Source organism: Rattus norvegicus, chromosome 4 (assembly GCF_036323735.1).
Source record: "Rattus norvegicus strain BN/NHsdMcwi chromosome 4, GRCr8, whole genome shotgun sequence".
NCBI lineage: Eukaryota > Metazoa > Chordata > Mammalia > Rodentia > Muridae > Rattus > Rattus norvegicus.
Genome location: NC_086022.1, coordinates 25,598,104 through 25,623,218, shown reverse-complemented (window position 1 = coordinate 25,623,218; position 25,115 = coordinate 25,598,104). Strand labels below are relative to the sequence as shown.

The 25,115-nt window shown below is 40.1% G+C and overlaps 2 protein-coding genes across 6 annotated transcripts in view; one reads left to right on the top strand and one right to left on the bottom strand.

Annotated features, from left to right (window-relative positions):
* The window catches only part of Elapor2 (endosome-lysosome associated apoptosis and autophagy regulator family member 2), a 195,387-nt gene that overhangs the window by 137,466 nt on the left and 32,806 nt on the right, over nt 1-25,115 (top strand). For 4 of the 5 annotated variants that reach the window (XR_010065695.1, XM_039108238.2, NM_001109345.1 and 1 more), the window contains 8 exons: nt 1,752-1,842; nt 2,445-2,547; nt 5,143-5,280; nt 7,984-8,247; nt 8,988-9,161; nt 16,658-16,844; nt 17,852-17,948; nt 18,661-18,762. Coding sequence is in view for 4 of the 5 variants with exons in the window: in XM_039108238.2 (XP_038964166.1) it covers nt 1,752-1,842; nt 2,445-2,547; nt 5,143-5,280; nt 7,984-8,247; nt 8,988-9,161; nt 16,658-16,844; nt 17,852-17,948; nt 18,661-18,762 (1,156 nt within the window). In the remaining variant the exon portion in view is untranslated. Of the gene's footprint in view, nt 1-1,751; nt 1,843-2,444; nt 2,548-5,142; nt 5,281-7,983; nt 8,248-8,987; nt 9,162-16,657; nt 16,845-17,851; nt 17,949-18,660; nt 18,763-25,115 lie in introns of those variants that run through there. The other variant, XM_063286608.1, reaches the window with a different exon arrangement.
* The window catches only part of Grm3 (glutamate metabotropic receptor 3), a 281,504-nt gene continuing 278,886 nt past the window's right edge, over nt 22,498-25,115 (bottom strand). Inside the window, exon 6 of the mRNA XM_039107014.2 lies at nt 22,498-24,724. Within this exon, the coding sequence (XP_038962942.1) occupies nt 24,723-24,724 (2 nt within the window). The 3' untranslated portion in view covers nt 22,498-24,722. The remainder of the gene's footprint in view (nt 24,725-25,115) is intronic.

Sequence of the window (25,115 nt, the reverse complement as noted above, 5' to 3'; positions counted from 1 at the left end):
ACATGGTGGAGGTGTTTTCATATTCCTCAAGTCTTAATTTGCTGACATTGCATATTAGGGATGAAGAGCCAATTTTTGTATATTGATATTCTGCCTGTGAGAAATTAAAAGTTGGAGACAAGTTGATTGTTCATGAATGGATTCATTGGGCATTATCTACAAAGATACAAGTGGAAATGATCTAACTTAACAGCAATAGGATATTGTTTACATGTATAAGGTGACATGATGGAAGGAAATACTATGTCTGTCTTTATTATATGGAAACTATATTGAATGGAATTTGAAAAATGCCTTTCCAGAAAGTTTTACTGTTCTTCTGACTTAGTAATGCTATTTCTTGGGGATCAATGAGACTATGCGATATGAAGAAGGAAGTTGTGTTCAAAGATGTTAATTTTAATGTTTCCTATAAGAATGAAAAGCAGGAGAAAACAATTTTTTGAACAATAGAGATATACTTAAAATTAGATGGGATACATATATATAATGATTTGTAGTGGAGAAACATTTGTGATGTCACTAAATATAAAAGCTAACGGTAAGCGAAAAAATCTGTATTTCTATTTTTTATCAATATAGATAAAAACGGGGGGTGTTGGGGGACTCTGCATTGGGCAGTCCTGAAACATGTGAGGCAAGGCTTTCTCCTTGAAGTACAGTCACCTCTACGTACAATCACTACTGCCTTTTCCTTGGCTTTCTTTCACACTCCCGATGCTATTCATAGATTCAGAGAGGTGTTCTTAGAAATACAGCCCCAGTTTTTGGTTTCTTGGCGTTAGACTGTTCTGCATGGACTGTCTTGGTCCTTGCTACCACTGTCGTATACCTCTCTTCTAAACCCAAATTCTTCTCCGATTGCCCATACCCTGCTCTCTCAGGAGCACAGGGTTCCATGGTTGCTCACCTCTGCTTTTCTTTGTTTTTGATCACAGGAGCCTTTAGGCAGCAGAGCTATTATTTCTCTAATGGATGAGTACACATTATTTTTCACTCTGTTTTCTTGACGTATACTCAACATAGTAGTTTCTTATAAATTACTGCATTTGAAAATTGTCAAGTTGCCACCCTAGTACTGTTATTAATGCCTGTGTTACATCTCTTATAGTAGTAGATGATGTCTGCAGACACATCAGTGCTAAGGTATTGCTCATGATCTTGCCTGATGCTATATGTACATAAATATCCTTTGCTCATTTTAAAGTACCCTTCTTGGCTTGTGATCTACCGAATGTTCCTGTGCAGAGGACAGGACTTTCTGTGCACAAGACTATCACTTGACACCTGTTAGCCTGTGTAATGACTCAGGGAAGGAGATCTATCTATTATCCCATGCATGCCATACTTATTGGCATTTGGTAAAAGTTAAATTGGGAAATAACAATACAGTAAATTGAAAAGAACTCCTGACCCCAAATCTTTTGTAAATAATTTGAAATTTCAATTTTCCATTGGCTGTCAGCAGAGTGGGAATTTTCCACTTATTGTATCAGAATGAATAAAGACCATGCTCACATTAACTGACTTGTATGCAAAGTGGTACGGTCAGAATGTCTTTATTGATATCTGGAAGTATATTTGTACATCCAGTCTATAATTGATATTGTAAAATAAGAGATTTTTTTCTGGAGTGCTTCTAACTTTGAGCATAAGTGTGTATTTGCCTTCGTATAGTCGACTTATTTGTAACTTTTTTTTGTTATTAATTAGTGAAGTTTCACTAATAAAATGTCTTTTATCCTTTTCAGGTTGGGAGGTGGCTGGAGATCACATCCGGAGTGGAGCTGGAGGCTCGGACAACGACTATCTCATCTTAAACTTGCATATCCCGGGATTTAAGTAAGAGAAGCTGATGCCTTTGTATGAGAATCCTCACCTCCACTATAGAAGTAGAGAAAAAGGAATGGCTCTATAGAGGGTGTTCTTATTATCAAGTAAACAACAGTGTGCCAGAGGATGGTATATGATATCATTTGGAATGTCTATGGCATTGGCCACCGAGAACCTGACAGTGTTAGTCATGTATGCTCCTTAGAAGAAGCTGAAATGTGTTGGCAGATGTACAACCAAACCTGTGATAGCCATGTTGCTTTGATCATTAACTCAGAAGACTAAGCCTGAGTGGCTTGCAGGAGTGTATTTTGTTGTTTACTCTCAATACTATCTGTAATTAGTATACAGCATATTTATGTATGTCTTTACTGTAGTCCCCTCTGTTGAGACTTCCTAGTGTGAAACTTTTCCTTCCTTCAGAAGCATGTGATCATGATTTAGAACAAGGGTGTGGACATACAGATTGAGAAATGAAGGATCTGTTCTCCCTCAAGTAGACTAGTTGAGAGGAGTTGGGTTCTCAGTTGAATGAGTACACACGACTTAATTTTGTTTGGAATTGCATTCAGAATACATTATTGATATTGCAATTTTAATCTGTCATGTAGACCGCCAACATCTATGACTGGAGCCACAGGTTCTGAACTAGGAAGGATAACGTTTGTATTTGAGACTCTCTGCTCAGCTGACTGTGTTCTGTACTTCATGGTGGTGAGTGATCGGAGGCGGATTTCACAGAGTATTCCATAGTGTATTTCAGTTTATTGGTGTCTTTCAAATTGGGATAAGGGCCATTTTTCTTGGCCTTCTTAGAATTTTCCAAAAATATTTTAAAAATACCTAAAGAATTTACTTAGAATTGGGCAATAAGGCTCAATAAGTAAGTGTTCATTCCTCATGGTGAGGGCTCCTATGTAGTAAAGACCACAGAATATCAATTTTAGAAAATTATTTTGTATCCTAGTAAGATCACCAGTGGAAGGGGAAGCCCTTGGTCCTGCTAAGACTGAACCCCCAGTGAACGTGATTGTTGGGGGGAGGGCGGCAATGGGGGAGGGTGGGGAGGGGAACACCCATAAAGAAGGGGAGGGGGAGGGATTAGGGAAAGGGAATAACATTCGAAATGTAAATAAGAAATACTCAAGTTAAAAAAAAATATTTTGTGCCGATGAAAAGGCTCCCCTAATAAGTCAATTATTCTGCAATGCAAACATCACAAGGGAAGATGTATTAACAAGGGACAGCAGAATATAGTGGACATGTAAGAGTTCTGGAAAGGAAGCAAATTCTTTCTATTTTAATCTAATATACTTAGACAAGAGAGTTTACTATGCTCATATCAAATTTGCTTGCTTGTATTCTAGGTGTAATTTAATTTTTAATTCCTTGCTTGAGAAAAGTAGCGATTCAAATACACTGGGATCACATGGACATTTTAAAAATATTGGTTGGCTGAAATTTTATCATTTTAATTAAATGGTGAATTTATAGTTCTGCTTTGGTGTGTTTTCTGGTTTGACTCTAGTGAACTTTTAATCTAAAAGAATCGTTTCTATGATATCCAAGATGTGTGAATATTTAAACATTTTATGTGTGATTACTAAAGGCCAACATGTAGGCAGCAAAAGGTCATGGATGATCTTCAATAGAGCCATCAACCATGAGTCTTCAGTCCTCCCAGCTGTGGCCTTCTGTCTTTAGCCTACGAAGCTGTGGAGAAATTCAATTTCCTCTCATCTCTGGACCAGTTCAGTGATCTCTCAATCCTTTGATTCCATCTCCTCTCATTTATGTTGCTGTCATGTCGTCTCTAGAAGTAATTATAGTTGACATCGACCACATTCCTCTCCTTACTCTGAGTAGTTCCTCTTTCCCCCACTTTTTGTTTAAAAAAACCAAAGTCTTAAAATTAGCATGCAAAGTCTTGTTTTATTCTGACATCCTCTCCCTCTTCTCTTGGTCTTAACAGTCATTCAGTTTCCAATGACATTTAATTTATTCTTTGATAATTTCATACACACACACACACACACACACGCACACACACACACACACACACACACACACACACACACACACACACACGCACACACCCTCGATATATTTTGATCATATCCCATTTCCCATTTTCACCTTCCATTCTTCCCAGTACATTTTCATCTTTAATACTGTGTCCTCTTCTTTTTAGGGTACCACCATGCCAAGCATACATGCTACAAATCATTGTAGAGATGTAGCTTATAGCAGAGCCTGATAGCCTGATTCCTCTTTTAGTCTTTAAGTGATTGGTTTTATCATAGGTGTTTTGAGTTGTCAAATTAAATCACAAATAACAATGCTATGGATATCAAATAACACTTTACAATATAAAGATATATTATTTATAGTAAGGTAATATATTTTAACTTCTTATAACTTAGAACCATAATTAGTTTTGTAAGTGGCAAGTATGATAATTTGGTTATTTGGTAATAAGATTAATGTAATGTGTGAGAATCATTTTTCTATACTGATATCTATATTTGATTTCTTAATAATATCTTTGATCCTTCTATCTGTATTATAGGAAGAGACGAATTTTGATGTCATGACAATGTATTTCCAATATCCTAAATAACTAATAGAAACAATTTATTTATCAGAAATTCTAGAGGAAAGCTTGACTTAAAACTTCAGACTTAATCTTTGTTTTCATTTTAAATAAATTATACAGCTATACTGGCTATTGTACTTGCTTTCAGGTCATGTTAATGGTGGTATATTGGTTGGGATATCTTAAAACTGCATGATCATTTTCCTTAATTGTAGCTAAGAAATTCATTAGTAAAGTAGTTTATAAATGAAACCTCATGGACTTCAGATACTATCTGAGCATATTTCATGAGCATGGGTTAGCATTTTGGTTAGGTTTAACTTGGATGAAGCTGTAGTAAGAATAATTCAGAGGGAAACTTAGAAATTTCTACCTAAATGGTTCTGTTAGAGCCAAAGAAAAATGTTCCAAATAGCAAGCCTTTTATTCACTGAGGATCCTAGAAGTTTTCCCCAAGAAGTTTGAGAAAATTCCCCTTGTAAATAATATTTTCTAAGTGTGTGACTTAAACATAGTCACTTTTTTTCACATGTTGTTAACTGTGTTTGTGGCAGTTTTGAGAGTTGTTTTGTTATAATAGGTCGTGTGCAGCAGGAAAATGTCATGAGCTCTACACAGCTTTCTCAAAATAAAAACACTTCTTTGTAATGGATGTGTATTTGTATTAATTTTGAGTTTGTGCTTTATTTGTAAATAGCTTTCTACTGTTTTAGGATATAAATAGAAAAAGTACCAATGTGGTGGAGTCATGGGGAGGAACCAAAGAAAAGCAAGCTTATACGCATGTCATATTCAAGAATGCAACGTTTACATTTACATGGGCATTCCAGAGAACCAATCAAGGTCAAGACGTAAGTTCCATCCGTTTTGTTACTCTTTACCCCTGGGCATAATCTCCACTCATAGCATAATGATTTCTCCCGGAGACGCTTAACGTTGTACACAGAAGCATCATGTGCTCCATATACAGCATTGTGAGATCTGAAAAGGCAAGCATTCTCTCTATAAGTCAATATGAACTCTGTTGAGGTCATCATAAGCTATGTGCTGGTAAACCGTGATCTCTATCTAAACACATTCTGACCTGTATACTGGGGTCTACAAATCTTTTTTTTATTAGATATATTTATTTGCTTACATTTCAAATGTTATTCCCCTTCCTGGTTTCCTGTCTATAAGCCCCCATGCTCTCCCCTCCCCTTCCTCCATATGGGTATTTCCCCCATACATCCCCCTTACTGCCGCCCCATATTTCCCTGCACTGGGGGTCCAACCTTGGCAGGACCAAGGGCTTCCCCTTTTACTGGTGCCCCAACAAGGCTATTCTCTGCTACATATGCAGTTAGAGCTCTGGGTCAGTCCATGTATAGTCTTTCAGTAGTGGTTTAGTCACTGGAAGCTCTGGTTGGTTGGCATTGTTGTTTTTATGGGGTTGCAAGCTCCTTCAACTCTTTCAATACTTCCTCTAATTCCCCTCAAGGGAATAACCCCTTTTAAAGGTACAATATAAGCTCTTTGTAAGTGTACTATGAGCTTCATATAGGGCATTATGAACTCTATACATGAAGATGTAAGATCAATGAATGAAATTATGACATCCGTGCAGAGCACTGTAACCTGTACATAGGATACTATGAATTCCATACTGAGAACAGAGAACTGTAAAGGCTCACCCTGAGATGCATACAGTATTACACCCACTATACAAGATAATATGATTCCATAATTTTCATTTCTTTTAAAATCCAAAGATGATGCCCACTTGTGATGTACACGAAACTGTCACTCAAATTGAAGAAGATACTAATTTGATTCCGTCATCTTGTTATATAATGAATTGGTATAAAGTGGCAATTTTTAATTTAAGTATGAATGTATGAAATGGGTGGAATAGCAATAGAACTCTTTTATTTTGAGCGACGAGAAAATACAGTTGTTGAAGCTTAAGAGAAAACTCAATTTTGCTTTTGCTTAAAAATGTTTTTGAGTCTTTTGGGGACTGAGATGGTTCTTAGCATTATTCTTCTTTATCTAACCAAAAATATTTGTTTAAGAGTCATTAACTTGTGTGGGTTTAGGTTTTTTATTATGATACTATCTCGTTTTAGAAAGAATGCATGTGTATACAGAATGGTAGAACCATTGCCTTTCATTGATTTTCATTGTTAGCATAGACCTAATCATGTCTGAAAAATTCCATTGTATGTTTCAATATTAGCAGGGCTGGTATGTATGTATGTATGTATGTATGTATGTATGTATGTATGTATGTATGTATATATGTATGTGTGTATGGCTTTATTTACTAGAGTGTGTGTGTGTGTGTGTGTGTATGTGTGTGTAGTATATACATGTATGTGTGCTATCTTTTGACTGTGCTTGTATGCCTGTGACTATGAGTCTGTGCGTAGATCAGAGGCAGCATTGGAAGTCATCTAATTATTCTCAACATTACTTTTTTTTGAGACAGGATCTACCAGAGTAGGTAGAGCCAGCTATTTTGGTTAGACTAACTGGCTAGAGAGCGACCAGGATATCTGTCTCTGACCCACCCAGTGCCCTACCATTGGGGTTAGAAGCCCATGGTGCCATACCCAGTTTTTGTCTGATTGCTTGAGAGCCACTAAGCACCTTGCCACTGCACCATCTCCCTAGCCCCAGGCATGTTATTTGTTGTGTATCTCCACAGATGTGACTTTATCAAAGTGAGAACAAGGTGGTTCTTTGCTGGGAGTGACTCCATTGCTGTGGTGGCATGTGCGGTACATTTTTTCTCTTTTCTGTCCAGATTTTCAGTGGGGAGACAGTCCCCAGGTTTTTCATGACTTCAAGTTGTTCTTTGAGGATTGTTATTTAGTATTCAGAATATAAACATGAGAGGGCGAACACAGAGGGAACTATATCTCCTCTTTGTCTTTTCATCTTGGTCCACAAGAGCATTAAGCAGTCAGATGTGACATTGAACACTAGGGTGGCAAAAACCTGACCTTAGTTAATCCTATTTCGTCATCAGGGGAAAAATGAGGCAGAATTCAGGATCTTACTTGTTCCTTTGACATCCTGTTCCTAGAAACTGAGGTGCATTGCTTAGGGGAAGGGTTGGAGAGGGAAAGAAAGGCTCAGAATGAGTCCGTCAGTGTCATACAGTGTTTGAGTGAGGGAAGAAGTCCACCTTCCAAGATTTTCCACCTTTCCAGACTTTCAGGGTCAGGCTGTATCATTAAATTATGCCTGGGTAAAGTAAAGTGAGATGTAAAGCAACTCTGTTATTGTTTTGGACACAGTCTGTCACTGTGCCTGTGCCAGCTAGGAGGTGCCTGATGTCACCTGCAGCAGCACGTCTGGAATTTCATAGTTATGGCAAGTGGCTTCTAATGTCAGTATTTATGGGTTTTTATTTAGAGCTACTGAATGGGAGTGAAGGTAACCCACTGTCCCTCACAAGCTGTCAGTCTGGAACGTTCTGCATATTCTGGTGGTGTCAACAAAAAACATAACTCGGTCATGCAGTTGCACTCCAAGGCAGATGCCATTTCCCTCTGCTCTCTTTCTAGAACAGACGTCTCATCAATGATGTGGTGAAGATTTATTCAATCTCAGCCACGAATGCAGTTGATGGGGTAGCAGCATCATGTCGGGCCTGTGCCCTGGGTTCTGAGCAGTCGGGATCATCATGTGTGCCCTGCCCCCCAGGCCACTACATCGAGAAAGAAACCAATCAGTGCAAGGAGTGTCCAGCTGACACCTACCTGTCCATCCACCAGGTCTATGGCAAGGAGGCTTGCATTCCATGTGGGCCTGGGAGTAAAAGCACCCAGGTAAGTAAGGAGCTTTTCAGTTATCCCCCATGGTGTGGGGAGGTAGACAGGATTGCTTTTGATGTTGGAAAATGCTTTGTAGTTCTCTTTCCCGTTTTTCTATTATGTTAATTGAGCTCCGAATTGATGCTGTGGAAATGTTGGCTACTGGTGACAAAATATGAGGGGAAATGTTCAAATGAAAATGTTTTTTAAAAGTACTAAAATTGGGGCTGGGGATTTAGCTCAGTGGTAGAGCGCTTACCTAGGAAGCGCAAGGCCCTGGGTTCGGTCCCCAGCTCCTAAAAAAAAGAACCAAAAAAAAAAAAAGTACTAAAATTGATATCTTGTTCACTTCCAAGGTAGGAGGAGTCACTGCTCTCATAAACTGGGTGTAGAGTGCTCTGGAAAGCAGTAATCCTAGTGTACAGAATTTCAAGTTTGAAGCAAAACAGCAGACCAGTCGAGGATTCAGAGTAGCTCAATGGAAGGGCTTTATTGTCTGAAAACAGGCTTAATGGAAAGCTTTTAGTATTTCTTAAAAAATATCCTCCCATAAGGAGGTTGTCTGAGAAAAATATCCCCAATTGAAAACATCTTGACTCTTCTGAACATTTTTGTAGAGACACTTTGTGGTTAGGAGTCTTCTACCACTGGTATGACAAGATATAAGACAACAATTACTGAAATATTTTATATCTAGAAATTGTGAAAACATTTTCTTGTCAGCGAATAGTTTTTTCCTTTGTTTTTCAATGAAGGATCACTCGCTTTGCTACAGTGACTGCTTTTTCTACCATGAAAAAGAAAACCAGAGTCTGCACTATGACTTCCGCAACCTCAGCAGTGTGGGCTCTCTAATGAATGGCCCCAGCTTCACCTCCAAGGGAACCAAATACTTCCATTTCTTCAATATCAGTTTATGCGGGCATGAGGTGAGTTCTCTCCGTCTGGGGTGAGATGGGTCTCTATTCTTTTGAAGATATGTTCTGGGTTAAATGACCAATGACACCTCCATGGCAATCAACAACTGATGTCAGGAATGGAGATTGTTTTAAAGTCTTCTCACTTCCTATCCTGTTGACAGTTTTCTCTACCAGGGCGGTCTCATCTGCTCCCCAGATTGTCAGTCAATCTGATATCCAATCAGCTGAACTCCAAGCCTTGTTGGTATGGCTTAAATAGTCCTTCCCTCCCTCTCTTCCTGAAAGTGGGAAGGGATAAAGTGGTTAAGCTTTTTAATCTCATTTCTAAAAATTATAGGTAAGGTGTTATGGTATGAGGAAGTTTATTGTATTAATATTCCTTGGGGACAGAAAAATAATATCTACATAAATGGAGATTTATGTGAGGAATTGATGCAAATAATTGTGGGGTGTGAAAACCCTAGGATAGGCTCTCTGGAAATGGGACACCTTGCTGGGCTGCTACTGGTATGACTCTGCCCAAGTACAAAGTCTTTAGAACAAGAGAAGGCAGAAGACTGAGACCTGGGCCTGTTGCTATACGTCCTGGGTTCTCAAGGTCAGAAAATTTGACGTCCTAATGTTTGTGGCAGGACGTGAGTGTGACAGGCTCAGGAAGAAGGAATTCTTGCCTCTGCCCCTTTGTTCTATCCATTTGGGTTTATCCAATTGAGTGATGCCTGTTCATACTGAAGGCAGGTCTTCCCTCCCTCAGGCAACCACCTCACACACCAGTCTCCTCTGAAGCACCCTTACAACACTCCCTGGAATTTCTGTTCTGCCAGTTCTCAGCATACCTTAATCTACCCATGTTGATGTATAACATGAATTCTCCTTATATTTTCAAAAGGAGAAAAATACCAGTGGGAATTCGTCCAGATTCAAAAAGAGATACACAGGGTCAAGTGTTAATTGATAAAGTAGCCTCTGCTGATGGCTATGGGGTTTATTTGGTGGAATGGGAAAAGTATAACTTTGTTACTGTCCATGGGAGAATTATACCACTGTAGGTGCCATATTTTCATTTCTGTGTGGGGTTGTAGTTTGGAGGTGGGGCACACAAGACAGAGAGAGAGAGAGACAGAGAAAGAGACAGAGGGACACACACAGAGAGAGAGACAGAGACACAGAGACAGAGACACAGAAAGACAGAGAGAGACAGAGGGACAGAGACACAGAGACACAGACAGAGACAGAGACACAGAGAGGTAGACAGAGACAGAGAGAGACAGAGAGAAAGAAAGACAGAGAGAAAGAAAGACAGAGAGAACATATCCATTATATATGCCATTAACAAAGTCAAAAATTTAATATGTAATGGGAAGTTTTTCCTCTTTTTCATATTGACCCCTATATGTCCAATCATCATCATTATGAGATGCTATGACAAACTTGTTATTTTTATTTAATCTTTTTTTACAGTTCACCCTCTGACTGTTCTATATCCCATACCTTCTTCCCCCATTTCCATGAGGATGTCTCCACCCCCCACCCCCTAACCCTCACCCCCATCCCACCACACCTCCCCACTCCCTGGGGCTTCCAATCTCTTTAGGGTTAGGTGCGTCTTCTCTGACTGAGTTCAAATCCAGCAGTCCTCTGCTGTATCTGTGTTGGAGGCCTCATATTAGCTGGTGTATGCTGCCTGGTAGGTGACCCAGTGTTTGAGAAATCTCAGGGGTTCAGGTAAATTGAGGCGACTGGTCCTACAGCATCCCTCTCCTCCTCAGCTTCTTCCAGCTTTTTTCTTATTCAACCACATGAATCAGCTGCTTCTGTCCATTGGTTGGGTGTAAATATCTGCAGCTGACTCTTTTAGCTGCTTGTTGGGTCTTTAAGAGGGCAGTCATGATAGGTCCCTTTTTGTGAGCACATCATAGCCTCAGTAATAGTGTCAGGCCTTGAGGCTTCCTCTTGTGCTGGATCCCACTTTGGGCCTGTTCTTTCCCTGAGAATCTCCATTTTTGTCCCTGCAGTTCTTTCAGACAGGAACAATTATGGGTCAGAGTTTTTGACTGTGGGATGGCAACCCCATCCCTCTCTTGATACCGTCCTTCTGCTGGAGGTGAGTTCTCTATGACAAACTTGTTGAGTGAAATGAAAAGGAACTGGTTACCACACAAGTTTTTTTTTTTTTTTTTTTTTAGAAGTTAATACATTTATTCAATATTTGGACCTCACGTGGCTATTAAACATTTTAATTAAATATTCCTATCATCAGAGTTCTTAACAAATATATATATATATATATATATTACTTTCTTCTTTTTTTTTATTAACTTGAGTATTTCTTATATACATTTCGAGTGTTATTCCCTTTCCCGGTTTCCGGGCAAACATCCCCCTCCCCCCTCCCCTTTCTTATGGGTGTTCCCCTCCCCCCTCCCCCCTTGCCACCCTCCCCCCAACAATCTAGTTCACTGAGGGTTCAGTCTTAGCAGGACCCAGGGCTTCCCCTTCCACTGGTGTTCTTACTAGGATATTCATTGCTACCTATGAGGTCAGAGTCCAGGGTCAGTCCATGTATATAGTCTTTAGGTAGTGGCTTAGTCCCTGGAAGCTCTGGTTGCTTGGCATTGTTGTACATATGGGGTCTCGAGCCCCTTCAAGCTCTTCCAGTTCTTTCTCTGATTCCTTCAACATGGGTCCTATTCTCAGTTCAGTGGTTTGCTCCTGGCATTCGCCTCTGTATTTGCTGTATTCTGGCTGTATATTCAGGAGAGATCTACGTCCGGCTCCTGTTGGTCTGCACTTCTTTGCTTCCTCCATCTTGTCTAATTGGATGGCTGTATATGCATGGGCCACATGTGGGGCAGGCTCTGAATGGGTGTTCCTTCAGTCTCTGTTTTAATCTTTGCCTCTCTATTCCCTGCCAAGGGTATTCTTGTTCCCCTTTTAAAGAAGGAGTGAAGCATTCACATTTTGATCATCCGTCTTGAGTTTCATTTGTTCTAGGCATCTAGGGTAATTCAAGCATTTGGGCTAATAGCCACTTATCAATGAGTGCATACCATGTATGTCTTTCTGTGATTGGGTTACCTCACTCAGGATGATATTTTCCCGTTTCAACCATTTGCCTACGAATTTCATAAAGTCATTGTTTTTGATAGCTGAGTAATATTCCATTGTGTAGATGTACCACATTTTCTGTATCCATTCCTCTGTTGAAGGGCATCTGGGTTCTTTCCAGCTTCTGGCTATTATAAATAAGGCTGCGATGAACATAGTGGAGCACGTGTCCTTTTTATATGTTGGGGCATCTTTTGGGTATATACCCAAGAGAGGTATAGCTGGATCCTCAGGCAGTTCAATGTCCAATTTTCTGAGGAACTTCCAGACTGATTTCCAGAATGGTTGTACCAGTCTGCAATCCCACCAACAATGGAGGAGTGTTCCTCTTTCTCCGCATCCTCGCCAGCATCTGCTGTCACCTGAGTTTTTGATCTTAGCCATTCTCACTGGTGTGAGGTGAAATCTCAGGGTACCACACAAGTTTTTAAATAACATACCTATGACTTTTGTTATCTGAATGTGCTGGCTAGCTTTTTGTCAACTTGATAAAAGCTAGAATCATTTGGGAAGGGGGTTTCTATCTTTTATAAAGAAAATTTTATTGGTTATTTTCTTTATTTGCATTTCAAATGTTATCCTCATTCCCAGTTTCCTTTCTTTTTTTTTTTCTCTCCATCTTTACTACACTTGATCTTAGCCAAAAGGCCGAGAAGTGATTCCATCTTTACTAAATTGGGTATTTCTTATTTACATTTCAAATATTACTCCCTTTCCCAGTTTCCAGGACAACATCTCCCTAAACCCTCCCCCTCCCCCTTCTATCTGTTCCCCTCCCCATCCTCCCCCCATTACCGCCCTCCCCCCAACAATCCCGTTCACTGGGGGTCCAGCCTTGGCAGGGCCAAGGGCTTCCCCTTCCAGTTTCCTTTCTTTAAACCCCCTATCCTATCCCCCTCTCCCCTCTTTCTATGAGGGTGCTTCCCTCCCCACCCACTCCTGCCTCACAGCCCTAGCATTCCCCTATGATGGGGCATGGAGCCTTCACAGGACCATGGGCCTCCACTCCCACTGAGACCAGATAATACCATCCTCTGCTACATATGCAGCTGGAGTCATGGATCCCTTCAGTGTATCCTTTGGATGGTGGTTTAGTCCATGGGAGCTCTGGGGGTCTGGTTGGTTGGTATTATTTTTCTTCCTATGGGGTTGCAAACCCTTCATCTCCTTCAGTCTTTTCTCTAACTCCTCCATTGGAGTCCCCACGTTCAGTCTGATGATTGGCTGCAAGCATCCCTACCTGTATTGGTAAAGGCTCTGGCAGAGCCTCTCAGGAGACAGCTACATCAGGCTCCTGTCAGCAAGCACTGCTTGGCATCAGCAACAGTGACTGGGTTTGTTAGCTGCATATGGGATGGATTCCCAGGTAGGGCAGTCTCTGGATGGCCTTTTCTTCAGTCTCTGCTCCATTCTTTATCCCTGTATTTCCTTTAGACAGGAGCAATTCTGGCTTAAATTTTTTGAAATGGGTGAGTGGTCCCATCCTTCAACTGGGGGCCTTGCCTAATCTCTGGATATGGTTTCTACAGGTTCTCTCTCCCTTTTGTTGGGTATTTCAGCTAACGTCATCCCTGTTGGGTTTTGGGAGCCTCTTGCTCTCTTGTCATCTGGGACTTTCTGGTAGCTACACCAGTTCCTCGTGCTCCATTGCTACACACCTCTATTCAATTTCCTGACACTCTGTACCTCTCCTCTGTCTCCTCCCATACCTGATTCTGCTCCCTCCTTTTCCCATCTCCCTCCTCTTCCTCCCAAGTCCCTCCCACCCTCCACCTCCAGTGATTATTTTGTTGAGGAAGGGGGTTTCTTAGTTGAGAAAAATGTCTGTGTAAGATTAGTCTATAGGCAAATCCGTCAGGCATTTTCTTGATTAATGATTGGTTCAGGAGTCCTATCCCAATGTGGGTGGTACTAGTTGTATAAAGAACGCAAGCTGAGCAAGTCATGGGGAGCAAGCCTGTAGCAGCACTCCTCCATGAAGTCTGCTTCAGTGTAACTGACCTGCTTGACTTGCTGCCTTGGCATCACTGGATGATGGACAACAAACTGTAATATGAAACAAACTCCTCTCCAAGTTGCTTTTGGTCATGGTGATTTACTTCAGCAATACCCCTAGCTAAGACAAAGCACTTCTCAGGACCTGACTTTACAAGCAGTAATTCAACCTACTTATTAGGTTGGTTGATGACTCATTCCACTTAATAAAGGAATACATGCTGAATACCTTTATATGAAGCAATGAATGAAATTAGTTCCATTTTCTTTTGTATTTGTAATACTATTTTTTATTACTACTGCCTGATCCATCTATCTTTTTAAATGTCTTCTCTCTCTCTCTCTCTCTCTCTCTTGTCTCTCTGTCTCTCTCTCTCTGTGTGTGTATGTGCATGTGCGTGTATGTATGTTTGCATGTGTGTGTATGTATTATGCATGTGTGTGCATTGCATATGTGCATGTATGCATGCATGTGTATGTATGTATGTATGTATGTATGTATATGTATGTATATGTATGTATGTATGAATGTATGCCTGCAGGGGTTGGGGATTTAGCTCAGTGGTAGAGTGCTTGCCTAGCAAGCGCAAGGCCCTGGGTTCGGTTCTCAGCTCCAAAAAAAAAGAAAAAAAATGAAGTAGAATGTATGCCTGCGTGTGTGTGTGTGTGTGTGTGTGTGTGTGTGTGTGTGTGTGTGTGTGTGTGTTTTATTTTCTTTTGGGTGAGTAGACCAGGGTAACCTATAACTCAATATGTAGGCCAGGCTAACCCCAAACTCATGTGAATACAAGAGGCAGTAGCCAGGCCCAACTTTTAGTTATTGTTTTCACTTGTTTTCTTTTAGGCTTTGTCATTTCCTCCTCCCTCCCTCTGAGTACCTTTAGCTATTTTTCTACTATTTTCTTGGCTGCAACCACTTAGTAAAGATCTATTTCCCTTGCCTTGTGCCGAGAAAGCCTTATGATGGAGAAAATTTATATGTTAGAATTGCTAGTTGCATTAAGAATGAGAACTATTACCTGACATCAACTGTTTTCTGGCTGTCAATATTTACTTATGAAAATTTTCAGCTGACTACCTTTTATACCCACACCAAGTCCTGAGGTTACCGGGGGCTGAAGTAAACTTGCATTTCTGATGCAGACACTCTGGGGTTTGCCATGTGAACCTGCTTTGCAGAGGGGAGTTTTCTGGTCTATGCGGAACAAGAGATTCAAGCCCTATTTTATCCCTGCCCTTCTTTAGCATTCACATAACATTGGTCCACAAATGAAAATTTTCAAAAAGTTCCCAGGCCCCCCAAAACTAAAATAGGTGATCCCCTTTCATTTTCAAAGAAAACAATATTGGAAAAAAATCTCTAGCCCGCTTATAATGAAGGACATGAGCTCACCATAACTTCCTATATGACAACACAACACAACACGGAAAGGACAACCCCGAAATCATGTCCTGTCGCTCACTTCAGTTGTGTGCCCATCTCCAATCCTGTTAGTGTATTTACTTCATTGCAGAAACCTTTGAGGAATCCCTTGTATTCTGCTTTGACCTTGGTTCTGTCATTTGGATAGCAACATTGTCTCTAAAAAGCACCAGTATGTTTAAGTCCTAATATCAGGATCCCAGTACCTGTTTCTCATCTTTAACCCTGTTTTCAGTCTCTATGTGTATAGCAGTATTTTTCAATAAAGAATTACAGAGATAACCTTAAAGAAAAAGAATGAGAACTATTTATGTTTCATACCTATATACTCTAAGGCCAATTAAATAGTTTTCCAATTTTCTTTTTATATTTCTTCATAAAAATTATAGAGCAATGTATAGTTCTTTGAAGTATATTTAAACATTATACACATACAACCAGCCTCTGGCTGAAAAGTTAACCTCTTGTTCACTTTTAGTCTAAACTGGCACACTGCTGTGTCCAAGAATAGGTTACTAAGATACCAGAAGGGGTCAAGAGTCTAGAGTTCAGGCGTCCTAGGATGCTGTAGCACTATAGCTTTTAGACCTTCTACAGCTGTACTTAGATTGTTGAAGGAGAAAGGAGAGATCGTTTCTTCCTTGGCATCCAAATCTTCATGAGCAGTTTGCTGCGTCCCCTGAATGCCTATGAAGTAAACATTTCATAGATGATATTTATTTCCTGGAGTTATATGGCTTCCATCCAAAACAAATGATGCTTGCAATGCTTGTTTTGGGCTGAGCATAAATTCTTCAACTCCTACTTTCTATTTAACATTGGAATTGCTTTGAGACTGATGCCTGGGCACCATCCCAGAACATTTAAACGAGCATTTCTGTGGTAAGGAGCTAGCACCCAGTCTGACAGGAGTCACAAGCTAGTTGAGATTAAAGACTAATTATCAGTGAACCATTTGCTTGTGGCTTTGCTTTCCTAGGGGAGAAAGATGGCTCTCTGCACCAACAATATTTCAGATTTTACAGTAAAGGAGATGGTGACAGGGTCAGATGATTTGAATTTGGTTGGAGCATTTGTGTGCCAGTCAACTATTATTCCTTCAGAAAGTAAGGGCTTCCGGGCAGCCCTGTCATCCCAGTCGATCATTCTGGCAGATACATTTTTAGGTAAGTTTCCTTTGCTTAATATATGCATGTATGTGTTTGTTCTCATTTTATTGTAACAACAACTTATTAAAATACTCCTGTTAATAACACACAATTAAAGCGCGTGCATGTGTGTATACAAGTGCCCACGACCTCTTGCAAATAATAAAAATAAAAATTCTTTATAGAAAATCTAAGAAGCATGTAAGTCATCATATGTGCATACTACCGTGTTTCATTGTCTCCTCTTATCCCAGAAGGATGCTGGTTCCTTGAGTTTTGTTCCCTCTGTTTGAGGTTCTATAATATAGATAGGCTTTAAGAGCGATCCAGTTCTCTAGTGGTTCTTAGGAGTCAAATCCATTATAACTGCTGGGAGCAGTGAGACTATGGGGTTGTGAGACCTGATCTGAAAGCATTGCTGTGGACTCCATATGTAGTGCGCTTCAAACTTCAGCACCAAGGCCAGTTGCCAGACTCTCGGTAGAGGCTTGCGTTTCACACTGTTTTGTCTACTAGAAGGGAAACCCTGGTTTCCTGCTTAACCTGCTTAACCTTCTGGTTAAGCAAATCGGAACTTAAAAAAGTTAGCTGAACTACGGGCATGAGAGCATCAGGCTTGGCAAAACAAACATGTCTGTACTGAAGGAGAATAAATTCAACCCGTTTCTACTGCAAAACTCGGTGGCAGAGCACGACACTGTGATAGATTTCTGAAGCATTAGAGCCGGAAGGAACCATAGAAGTCATCTAAACCTCTGTATATTTCCTACGAGTTCTAGAAAAATAAAACAAAAGGACAAAACTTTCAGGGTAGTGAAATGAGCTAAGTTTCATGGCTGGGGATTAGAATCTTTTTTTTCTGGAGGTATTGGAAAGTTTCTTATTCTTATCAGGAATGTCTCCGTTTAACATTTCTGGTGAGGGGACAGTTGTCAGAGTAAAGCTATTTTGTACTCAGATGTACAGAGACTAAGTAAACCTAATCTCCCTCACTGCTTCAGAGTTTGTTTTCCAATGTCATCTAGGAGTCACAGTGGAAGCTTCCTTGCAAAACGTTAATATCAAGGAGGATATGTTCCCAGTGTCACCCAGCCAAGTTCCAGATGTGCATTTCTTCTATAAGTAAGTGAAGGTATTTTTTTCTTGTGACCATTTTGTGAATAAAGAGCTCATACATCTGATTCTGTAGATTTTAGTTCTTACTCTTGGTTATAATTTCCTAGTGGCAGGAGAAAAAGATAATGTTGCTTCGGGGTGCTAAGCATGGCAGCTGGTACTTAATGAACTATAAGAATGTGGGCATTAAATGGCTTGATAAAAAGTGAGGAACAGAATGTTTTGAGAGTCTAATACTATTATGCACACACACACACATACATGCATGGACACCTTGAGCATACCACGTGCACACACATGTATACACTATACAACCCCCACATACATACCATAAACACTCAATTTCTCCAACCCCCAACCCCCTCTCCCCTCTCTCGAGCAATTAGGAGACTTTGATTCACTGTCTAAGCAGTAGTTACTTCTTAATCACTTGCTTCTTATTCAGCCTGATGTTTTGGTACAACTGACTCTTGTTTTCCTTCAAAAAATTTAATTGTGATTAAAATCATAATAATTTTCCTAAATGCCTAATGGGCCATCTTCACATAGGCAGTGAAAGTCAATACACTGAATTTATGTTAAGTTAGAAGTCAGAAACCTTTAATAATTTTCTCTTTGTGTTTGTTTATGGAGCACAGGAGCCATTCTGTACATGACCCTTTTGCCCTGGTCATCTGTATTGTGTTTGATCTTTAATCTAGTACCTGCTTTACAACAGGTCTTCCACAGCCACCACGTCTTGTATTAATGGCCGATCGACTGCTGTGAAAATGCGATGTAATCCCATGAGACCTGGTGCAGGTGTGATATCGGTCCCCAGGTACTCACTTTTACTATGGAGTTATTCCATGTTGAATTTCTTTTTGGAAGCAAAGCTGTCTGAACTATTACTGTTAAAAATATTCTTTATGGAAATAAACCAGAATGAGAACAAAAGAACCATGGGGAGAACCATGTAGAGATATGTCAGGGCATGATTTAAATGAATAGGTCCTGGTCAGTCCTCTCTCTTTAATGGCATCCCCTTGTCCCTTTTGTCTTCAGCCTCTGATTCTCTTCAAAATGACTTAGGCAATAAACAATGAATTGTACTGTGTGTATTTTTGTGTTTGTTCTCACTGTTTCCGTCTCCTTTGATTGGATGGGAAAGTCCCTGGTTCCTGGAACTAGATCAACAATTAACTGTCTGGATGTTAAGGCTTTGGACTAACTAGTCAAACCAAGTCATGACTCATTTCTCTGCAAGGGACTGAGGTCTTGAAGACAAGGTTTAGATCCATTTCCAAGCTCGGGTTTCTAAGGAAGTGTGGCAAGCAGAATCATCAGGGGGAAATCTGACCTGTAGAACAAAATGCAGAATATCAATTGATTGAAACCGAGGTACCAGCTCTCTATGGACTATATTTGATATGTCCCGTTAATTTTTGCTGGGAACACTAACTCCTAGACTCTGAAAACTATTCACTTAAATACATCTTACCATCTCCACAAAGAAGACTTAGCTATCTCAGTATTTTCAGTATATTGTTCGGGAAGTTTAGCTAAGGGACCTTTTGATGGTAGCGTGGTTCTATCTAAATCATTTTAATAAGAAAATGAATTAATTTTTTTAGTAACCTCACTTAAGAGCGTTTTAAAGCTCCCTTGCTTACGCCACAGGTGGATAAGAAAATGTTGTCCCATACCTGAAACTCCTGTGTATTCTAGCAACAGTAACAGCGGCAGCATGGTACCGTTGGCTTATTTTGGGATACATAGGCACATTGGCACTCGCCTCGCACCAGCTGCACCTCTGGTTTGCATTGCTCTAATGATTCGTTATTTCTTTCACCTATTCAAGGTGAAAGAAGAACGTGATGAGAGAACAGAGGAATAGACATGGATAGAGAAACAGGGCAAGATGGATGCTCCTGGGCCTCCCTCTGCTACCGTGCAACAGGATTCCCCAGAGCAAACTAGAGTCTTTACATCAAAAGATGCACATGAAGCTTCCAGAAACAGAAGCACATCTCTCCACTCTGGGTAGTTTGAGTTGTGCTGATCATTGCATTTCACATAGCCCTACCAAGGTCCTCTTCCAGATTTTGTAATTAACCTCTCTGCTCTGGTCTTCAGAATCCATCTGGGTGACCTTAAAGGTTCCTCGCCAGGTCTCTGACTCAAGCAGATGGTATCCTAAAGACCGGGTATGACCTGTAGAAAATAGATCATTTTTTGACTCTCCCAGGGTACATTTTGATTTCTTACCATAAATAAAATATAGCTTCATGGGGTTAAAGAATGGCATCTCATGAGCAGAACAATGTAAAGCTTCTCTTTCTTGACTTCCAGCAAGCTTTACCTGTAAGGAAACTTTACTGTGTTCCCTGGGGTTTCTCCTGATTGCCTGCAGCAGAAACCTTAGAATATCTGTTGTTAAAATTTATTTCCAAGTCTCTGGGTGTTGGACACTGGAATATTTCTAAAAATAGAAGGCAACCGCAAAGCGTATTAAATCGGAGGGCTGTTTCTGTTGACCTAATGTACCACAGATTTCACTTGCGTTTCTTGCCTGAGGCAGATTCCCCATTCTCTAGTATTATTGTTTGCATCTTGGCCTTTTGAAAAATCTAATTTAAAATGTAGTATTCATGGCAGAGATTTGCACATAGATTTTGATAAAAATTCATTCGTAGCTGTGATGGTGTCCAGGCAGGCAACTGAGTCCCACTGTCAAATGAAAAGGAGAAACCTTCAGTTTTCTCTTCAGTGAATTTCCCATCAAGTCACAAGAGGGAGCCCAAGGTTCAAAACAAGAAAAACAGCAGCTTGCCTGTTCTCAAATAACTAGGTTTTCATTGTTGTTATTTGTTTTTCCTGCAGGGCCAAATAAAGATTAGTTTCCAACTAACAGGGAAGTAATAGACAAATTTCTCATTCTACTCTTGAGGAAGACTTATGGTTGTTATCTTTTTGGAAGCTTTAAAATATCCAAGGAAAAGATGCTAACCAGACAGTTGGCCTTCATATGTTTTTGGCCAAGAAGTCAGAGTGGGACCTTACAACAGTGCCACATCAGGGATTATTCTTGGCCAACCATATGAAAGTGACTTCACTATTAGTAATAGTCAGCAGGGTCTTCGATCTTTGGTGGTCAGAAAAACTTTCAAAAGACTCTAGTTCTTGAAAAGTGAAGAGTACAGACAGGGAGAAGAGGGGCGCATTATGTTCTGCTGAGTGTGCACTTGATCATGCTATCTGGACTTTGGTTTCATCTGTGATTAGAAACGCCAACCTTTCGACTTGATCTGGCAAATGCAAATAGGTGCTGCCTAATTCTGAAAAGTGTCTGGAGGGGATGGAGTACTGCAGGTGAAAACTTTATTGTGTGGCATCTTTGGCAAATGAAATCTGTCAGCCCCAGTTATTTCTGAGGCTTTTTTATCTAATGAAGTTTACTGCTTGGGTACAGACTAAGTTTCTGCTGCAAGGGACTGCTAATACCTCTAAGTAAATCTGCATAGATGAGGTCACTCCCTGGCTTCTTAAACCTTGGGTCAACTTCACAGATGGATGGACTTAAAGCAAAAGAGACTGTTTTTATGGGACAATGCATACCTGAGCATTGCATCTGAGAACTGCCCATTCAAAGGCACAAGGCATTTGGCTAGTGAAAGGATTTCACAAGCGCCTTCCTAGAAAGCAGGCACTGACCAGATGTGATCTGAAATGTCCTTGAGTTAGCATATTCTCTCCACCAAGTAGGAAGCATTGAGCCTGAGGTTATATAGCCACTGACTACCACATCCAGGATGGAACAACCTCCTAATGGCTCTTGTTCTTTCGTGACAAAAATGCTTTTCAAGTATTTCAAGTCACTGTCCTTCAGTGTCTCCTGAGTGGAGATTTGTCAAGAAGCACACTTAATAAAGAAACAAAGGAGGTTTATCCTAGGGTAACAGCTCAGCAGATCTACAAGTTGCTTTTGTCTTATTTTTAACTGAATTCCCTTCTTTAAGCATCCATCACTAGTATTCATGTAAGAGCCCCGTCTTCATCTCTCTCTCTCTACTTCTACGTCTATGAACGTATTCATCTCTTTAAGTTGTTTTTCAGTCAGTCTAAAATCATTCTGTGAAATCCTCTTGCAGAATCCAAATTTATTTCATCATCATCACGGCCTCTGAGGATGCTGCAGTTCACCGAAGAGATGATTTGCAGTTTGGTCCTGATAGTGTTCAAGAGTTGAATACTCTAAGGATTTATGCCACAGGATCAAATTTAGTCTTTATATCAGAGTCATTAGGTTTATTGGACTCTAATGCAACATTTGGTTCAGACATCAAAGAAGGCCTATTAATGTCAAAAAAGTCTATCCATTTGAAATTAAGAGTCAGAAATAGACTAAATGAGTTCCTTATCCCTTCCCTCTGATTCTCTACAGAAAGATAATAGATATCCAAACGAAAAGTAAGATAACACAAAAGATTAAGACCAAATATGTTCCTAGAACAGAAATGTACGGATACATATAAAAGCTTTATGAACATTTGAAAATACTCAAAAAACACTGTAATCAAGAAAGGAAAACCTTTAATGCAGACATTCTAAAATTGTGTAATTCAAACATGAATAAGTCATCTTAAGAGATAGTTATAATCACATCACAAGACATTCATACATTTTTAGAACAATTTTTAAATAGAAGTAATAAAACGATTTTTTCCCAACAATCTAGAGATAAAGGAAATTAGGAAGCGGGTTAACTAATGTGGTCTTGAACAGGCACTAATGTGTGGTAATTAATCTTACAAGAGTTCTTTAGAAAAGGCAATACATAAAGGTATATTTTTATATTTCTTGTTCCAAGAGTTGCAGATAAAAAATATTCTTGTGTTAAAATTCAGTTGGCCAGGTTTGAGAGCTTGTGCTCCCCAAATTCATATGCTAAAATGGTATTACAATGCTAAATCCCAGCCTAGGGATATTAGAAAGCAGTAGCTTTGAGAGGTAGTTAACTTTCAGTGGTTCTGACAACATGAATGAAATGGGTGTTCTTATAAAAGTGCCCTAAAGGGCTAGCTAGCCCAATGCCATATGAGATTACACTGTAAGATAGCATCATCTGTGAAAGAGAGGGCAAGCCCTCACTCAGAAGCATTGCCAACTTAGCCTCCCCAGCCTCTGTAAATTTAGAAAATAAGATTCTGTTATTTTCAAGTGAATGCATTTTGCTGTAACAGACCAAATGGTATAAGACACAGTCATGAAGTCATTGTTTTTAGTAGCTCAGTAGTACTCCATTGTGTAAATGTACCACATTTTCTTTATTCATTCCTCTGTTGAAGGACATCTGGGTTCTTTCCAGCTCTTGGTTATTATAAATAAGATAGCTATGAACATAGTGGAGCATGTGTCCTTGTTATATGTTGGAGCATCTTTTGGGTATATGCTTAGGAGTGGTATAGCTGGGTCCTCAGGTAGTACTATGTCCAATTTTCTGAGAAACTGCCAGACTGATTTCCAGAGTGGTTGTACCAACTTACAATCCCACCAACAATGAAGGAGTGTTTCTATTTCTTCACATCCTTGCCAGCATCTACTGTCACCTGAGTTTTTTTATCTTAGCCATTCTGACTGGTGTGGGATTCTTAGGCAAATGGATGGAACTAGAAAATATCATCTTGAGTGAGGTAACCCAGTCACAAAAGGACACACATGGTATGCACTCACTGATAAGTGGATATTAGCCCAAAAGCTTGGACTATCTAAGAAAAAATTCACAGTTCATATGAAGCTCAAGAAGAAGGAAGACCAAAATGTGGATGCTTCATTCCTTCTTAGAAGGGAGAACAAATACTCACAGGAGGAAATACAGGGACAAAGAGTGAAGCAGGGACTAAAGAAAAGGTCATCCAGAGACTTTCCATCTGGGGACCCATTCCATATGCAGCCACCAAACCCAGTCAGTATTGCTGATGCCAAGAAGTACTTGTTGACAGGAGCCAGATATGGGTGTCTCCTGAAAGGTTCTACCAGAGCCCTGCTGATACAGGTGAAAATGGTTGCAGCTAACCATGGATCTGAACAAGGGGACCCTAATGTGGAGGAGTTAGAGAAAAGACTAAAGGAGCTGAAGGGCTTTGCAACACCACATGAAGAATAACAATATCAACCAACCAGACCCCGCCAGAACTCTCAGTGACTAAACCACCAACCAATGAGTGCACATGGAATGACCCAGCCACATATGTAGCAGAGGATGGCATTGTCCAGCATCAGTAGGAGGAAAAGCCCTTGGTCCTGTGAAGGCTCGTTTCCCCAATGTAGGGGAAATGCTAGAGCGTTGAGGTGGGAGTGGGTGGGTGGGAGTGGGAGTGTCCTCATAGAAGCAGGATTATGGGGGAGCGGGTGTAGGAGAGAGGAGAACAGAGATAGCATTTGAAATGTAAATACATAAAATACCCAAGAAAAATAAAATTAAATAAAAAGAAAGAGAAAACACCTACACAGACACAGACACACAGACACACACACACACACACACACACACACACACACACACAGACACACACACACACACATACGCACACAAAGACAGTCATACATAATCATACTTACCCTTTAAAAAAAGAAGCAAGATCACATGTTTAATGGATCCAACACTAGAGGGCCTTATCTCAATGCCTGGGATCCACAATAGAGAGAGGCTATTTCAGGAGATTCCAAGGCTAAGAGGAATTGTGGTCAGATGGCAGCCTCTGTATCCTGGCATGCTTCAGAGGGATGACTTGATTCAAATTCTGAAATGAAGTTTATTTCAAAGAATCAAAATTGTGTGCCACTGATAGTAAAAGAGTCATTGGGTTAAAAGGATTAAGGACTTAGTTCTAAACTGCATTTAACCTAAGTGTATCCTTAGAAAAGTTTACCAAGGAGAAGTACCTAATCACTGCAGTGTTTTGACACAGTGACAACCTTATAAATGTCACAAATATCTAGATGTTTTTTTAAAAAGTATCTGTGCTTTTGTCAGTTGCCTAGAAACTGACTCGCATTGTTAATGGTTTTCAAATTTTGTGGTGCTTTGAGCTTCCCAGGTTTACTCTCTCCTGTAGTGCATTGTAATAGTCTTTGACAAATTACAAAAATGAGGTGGGGAAGGAGGAAGTTTATCATTTTAAAGTCCAGTTT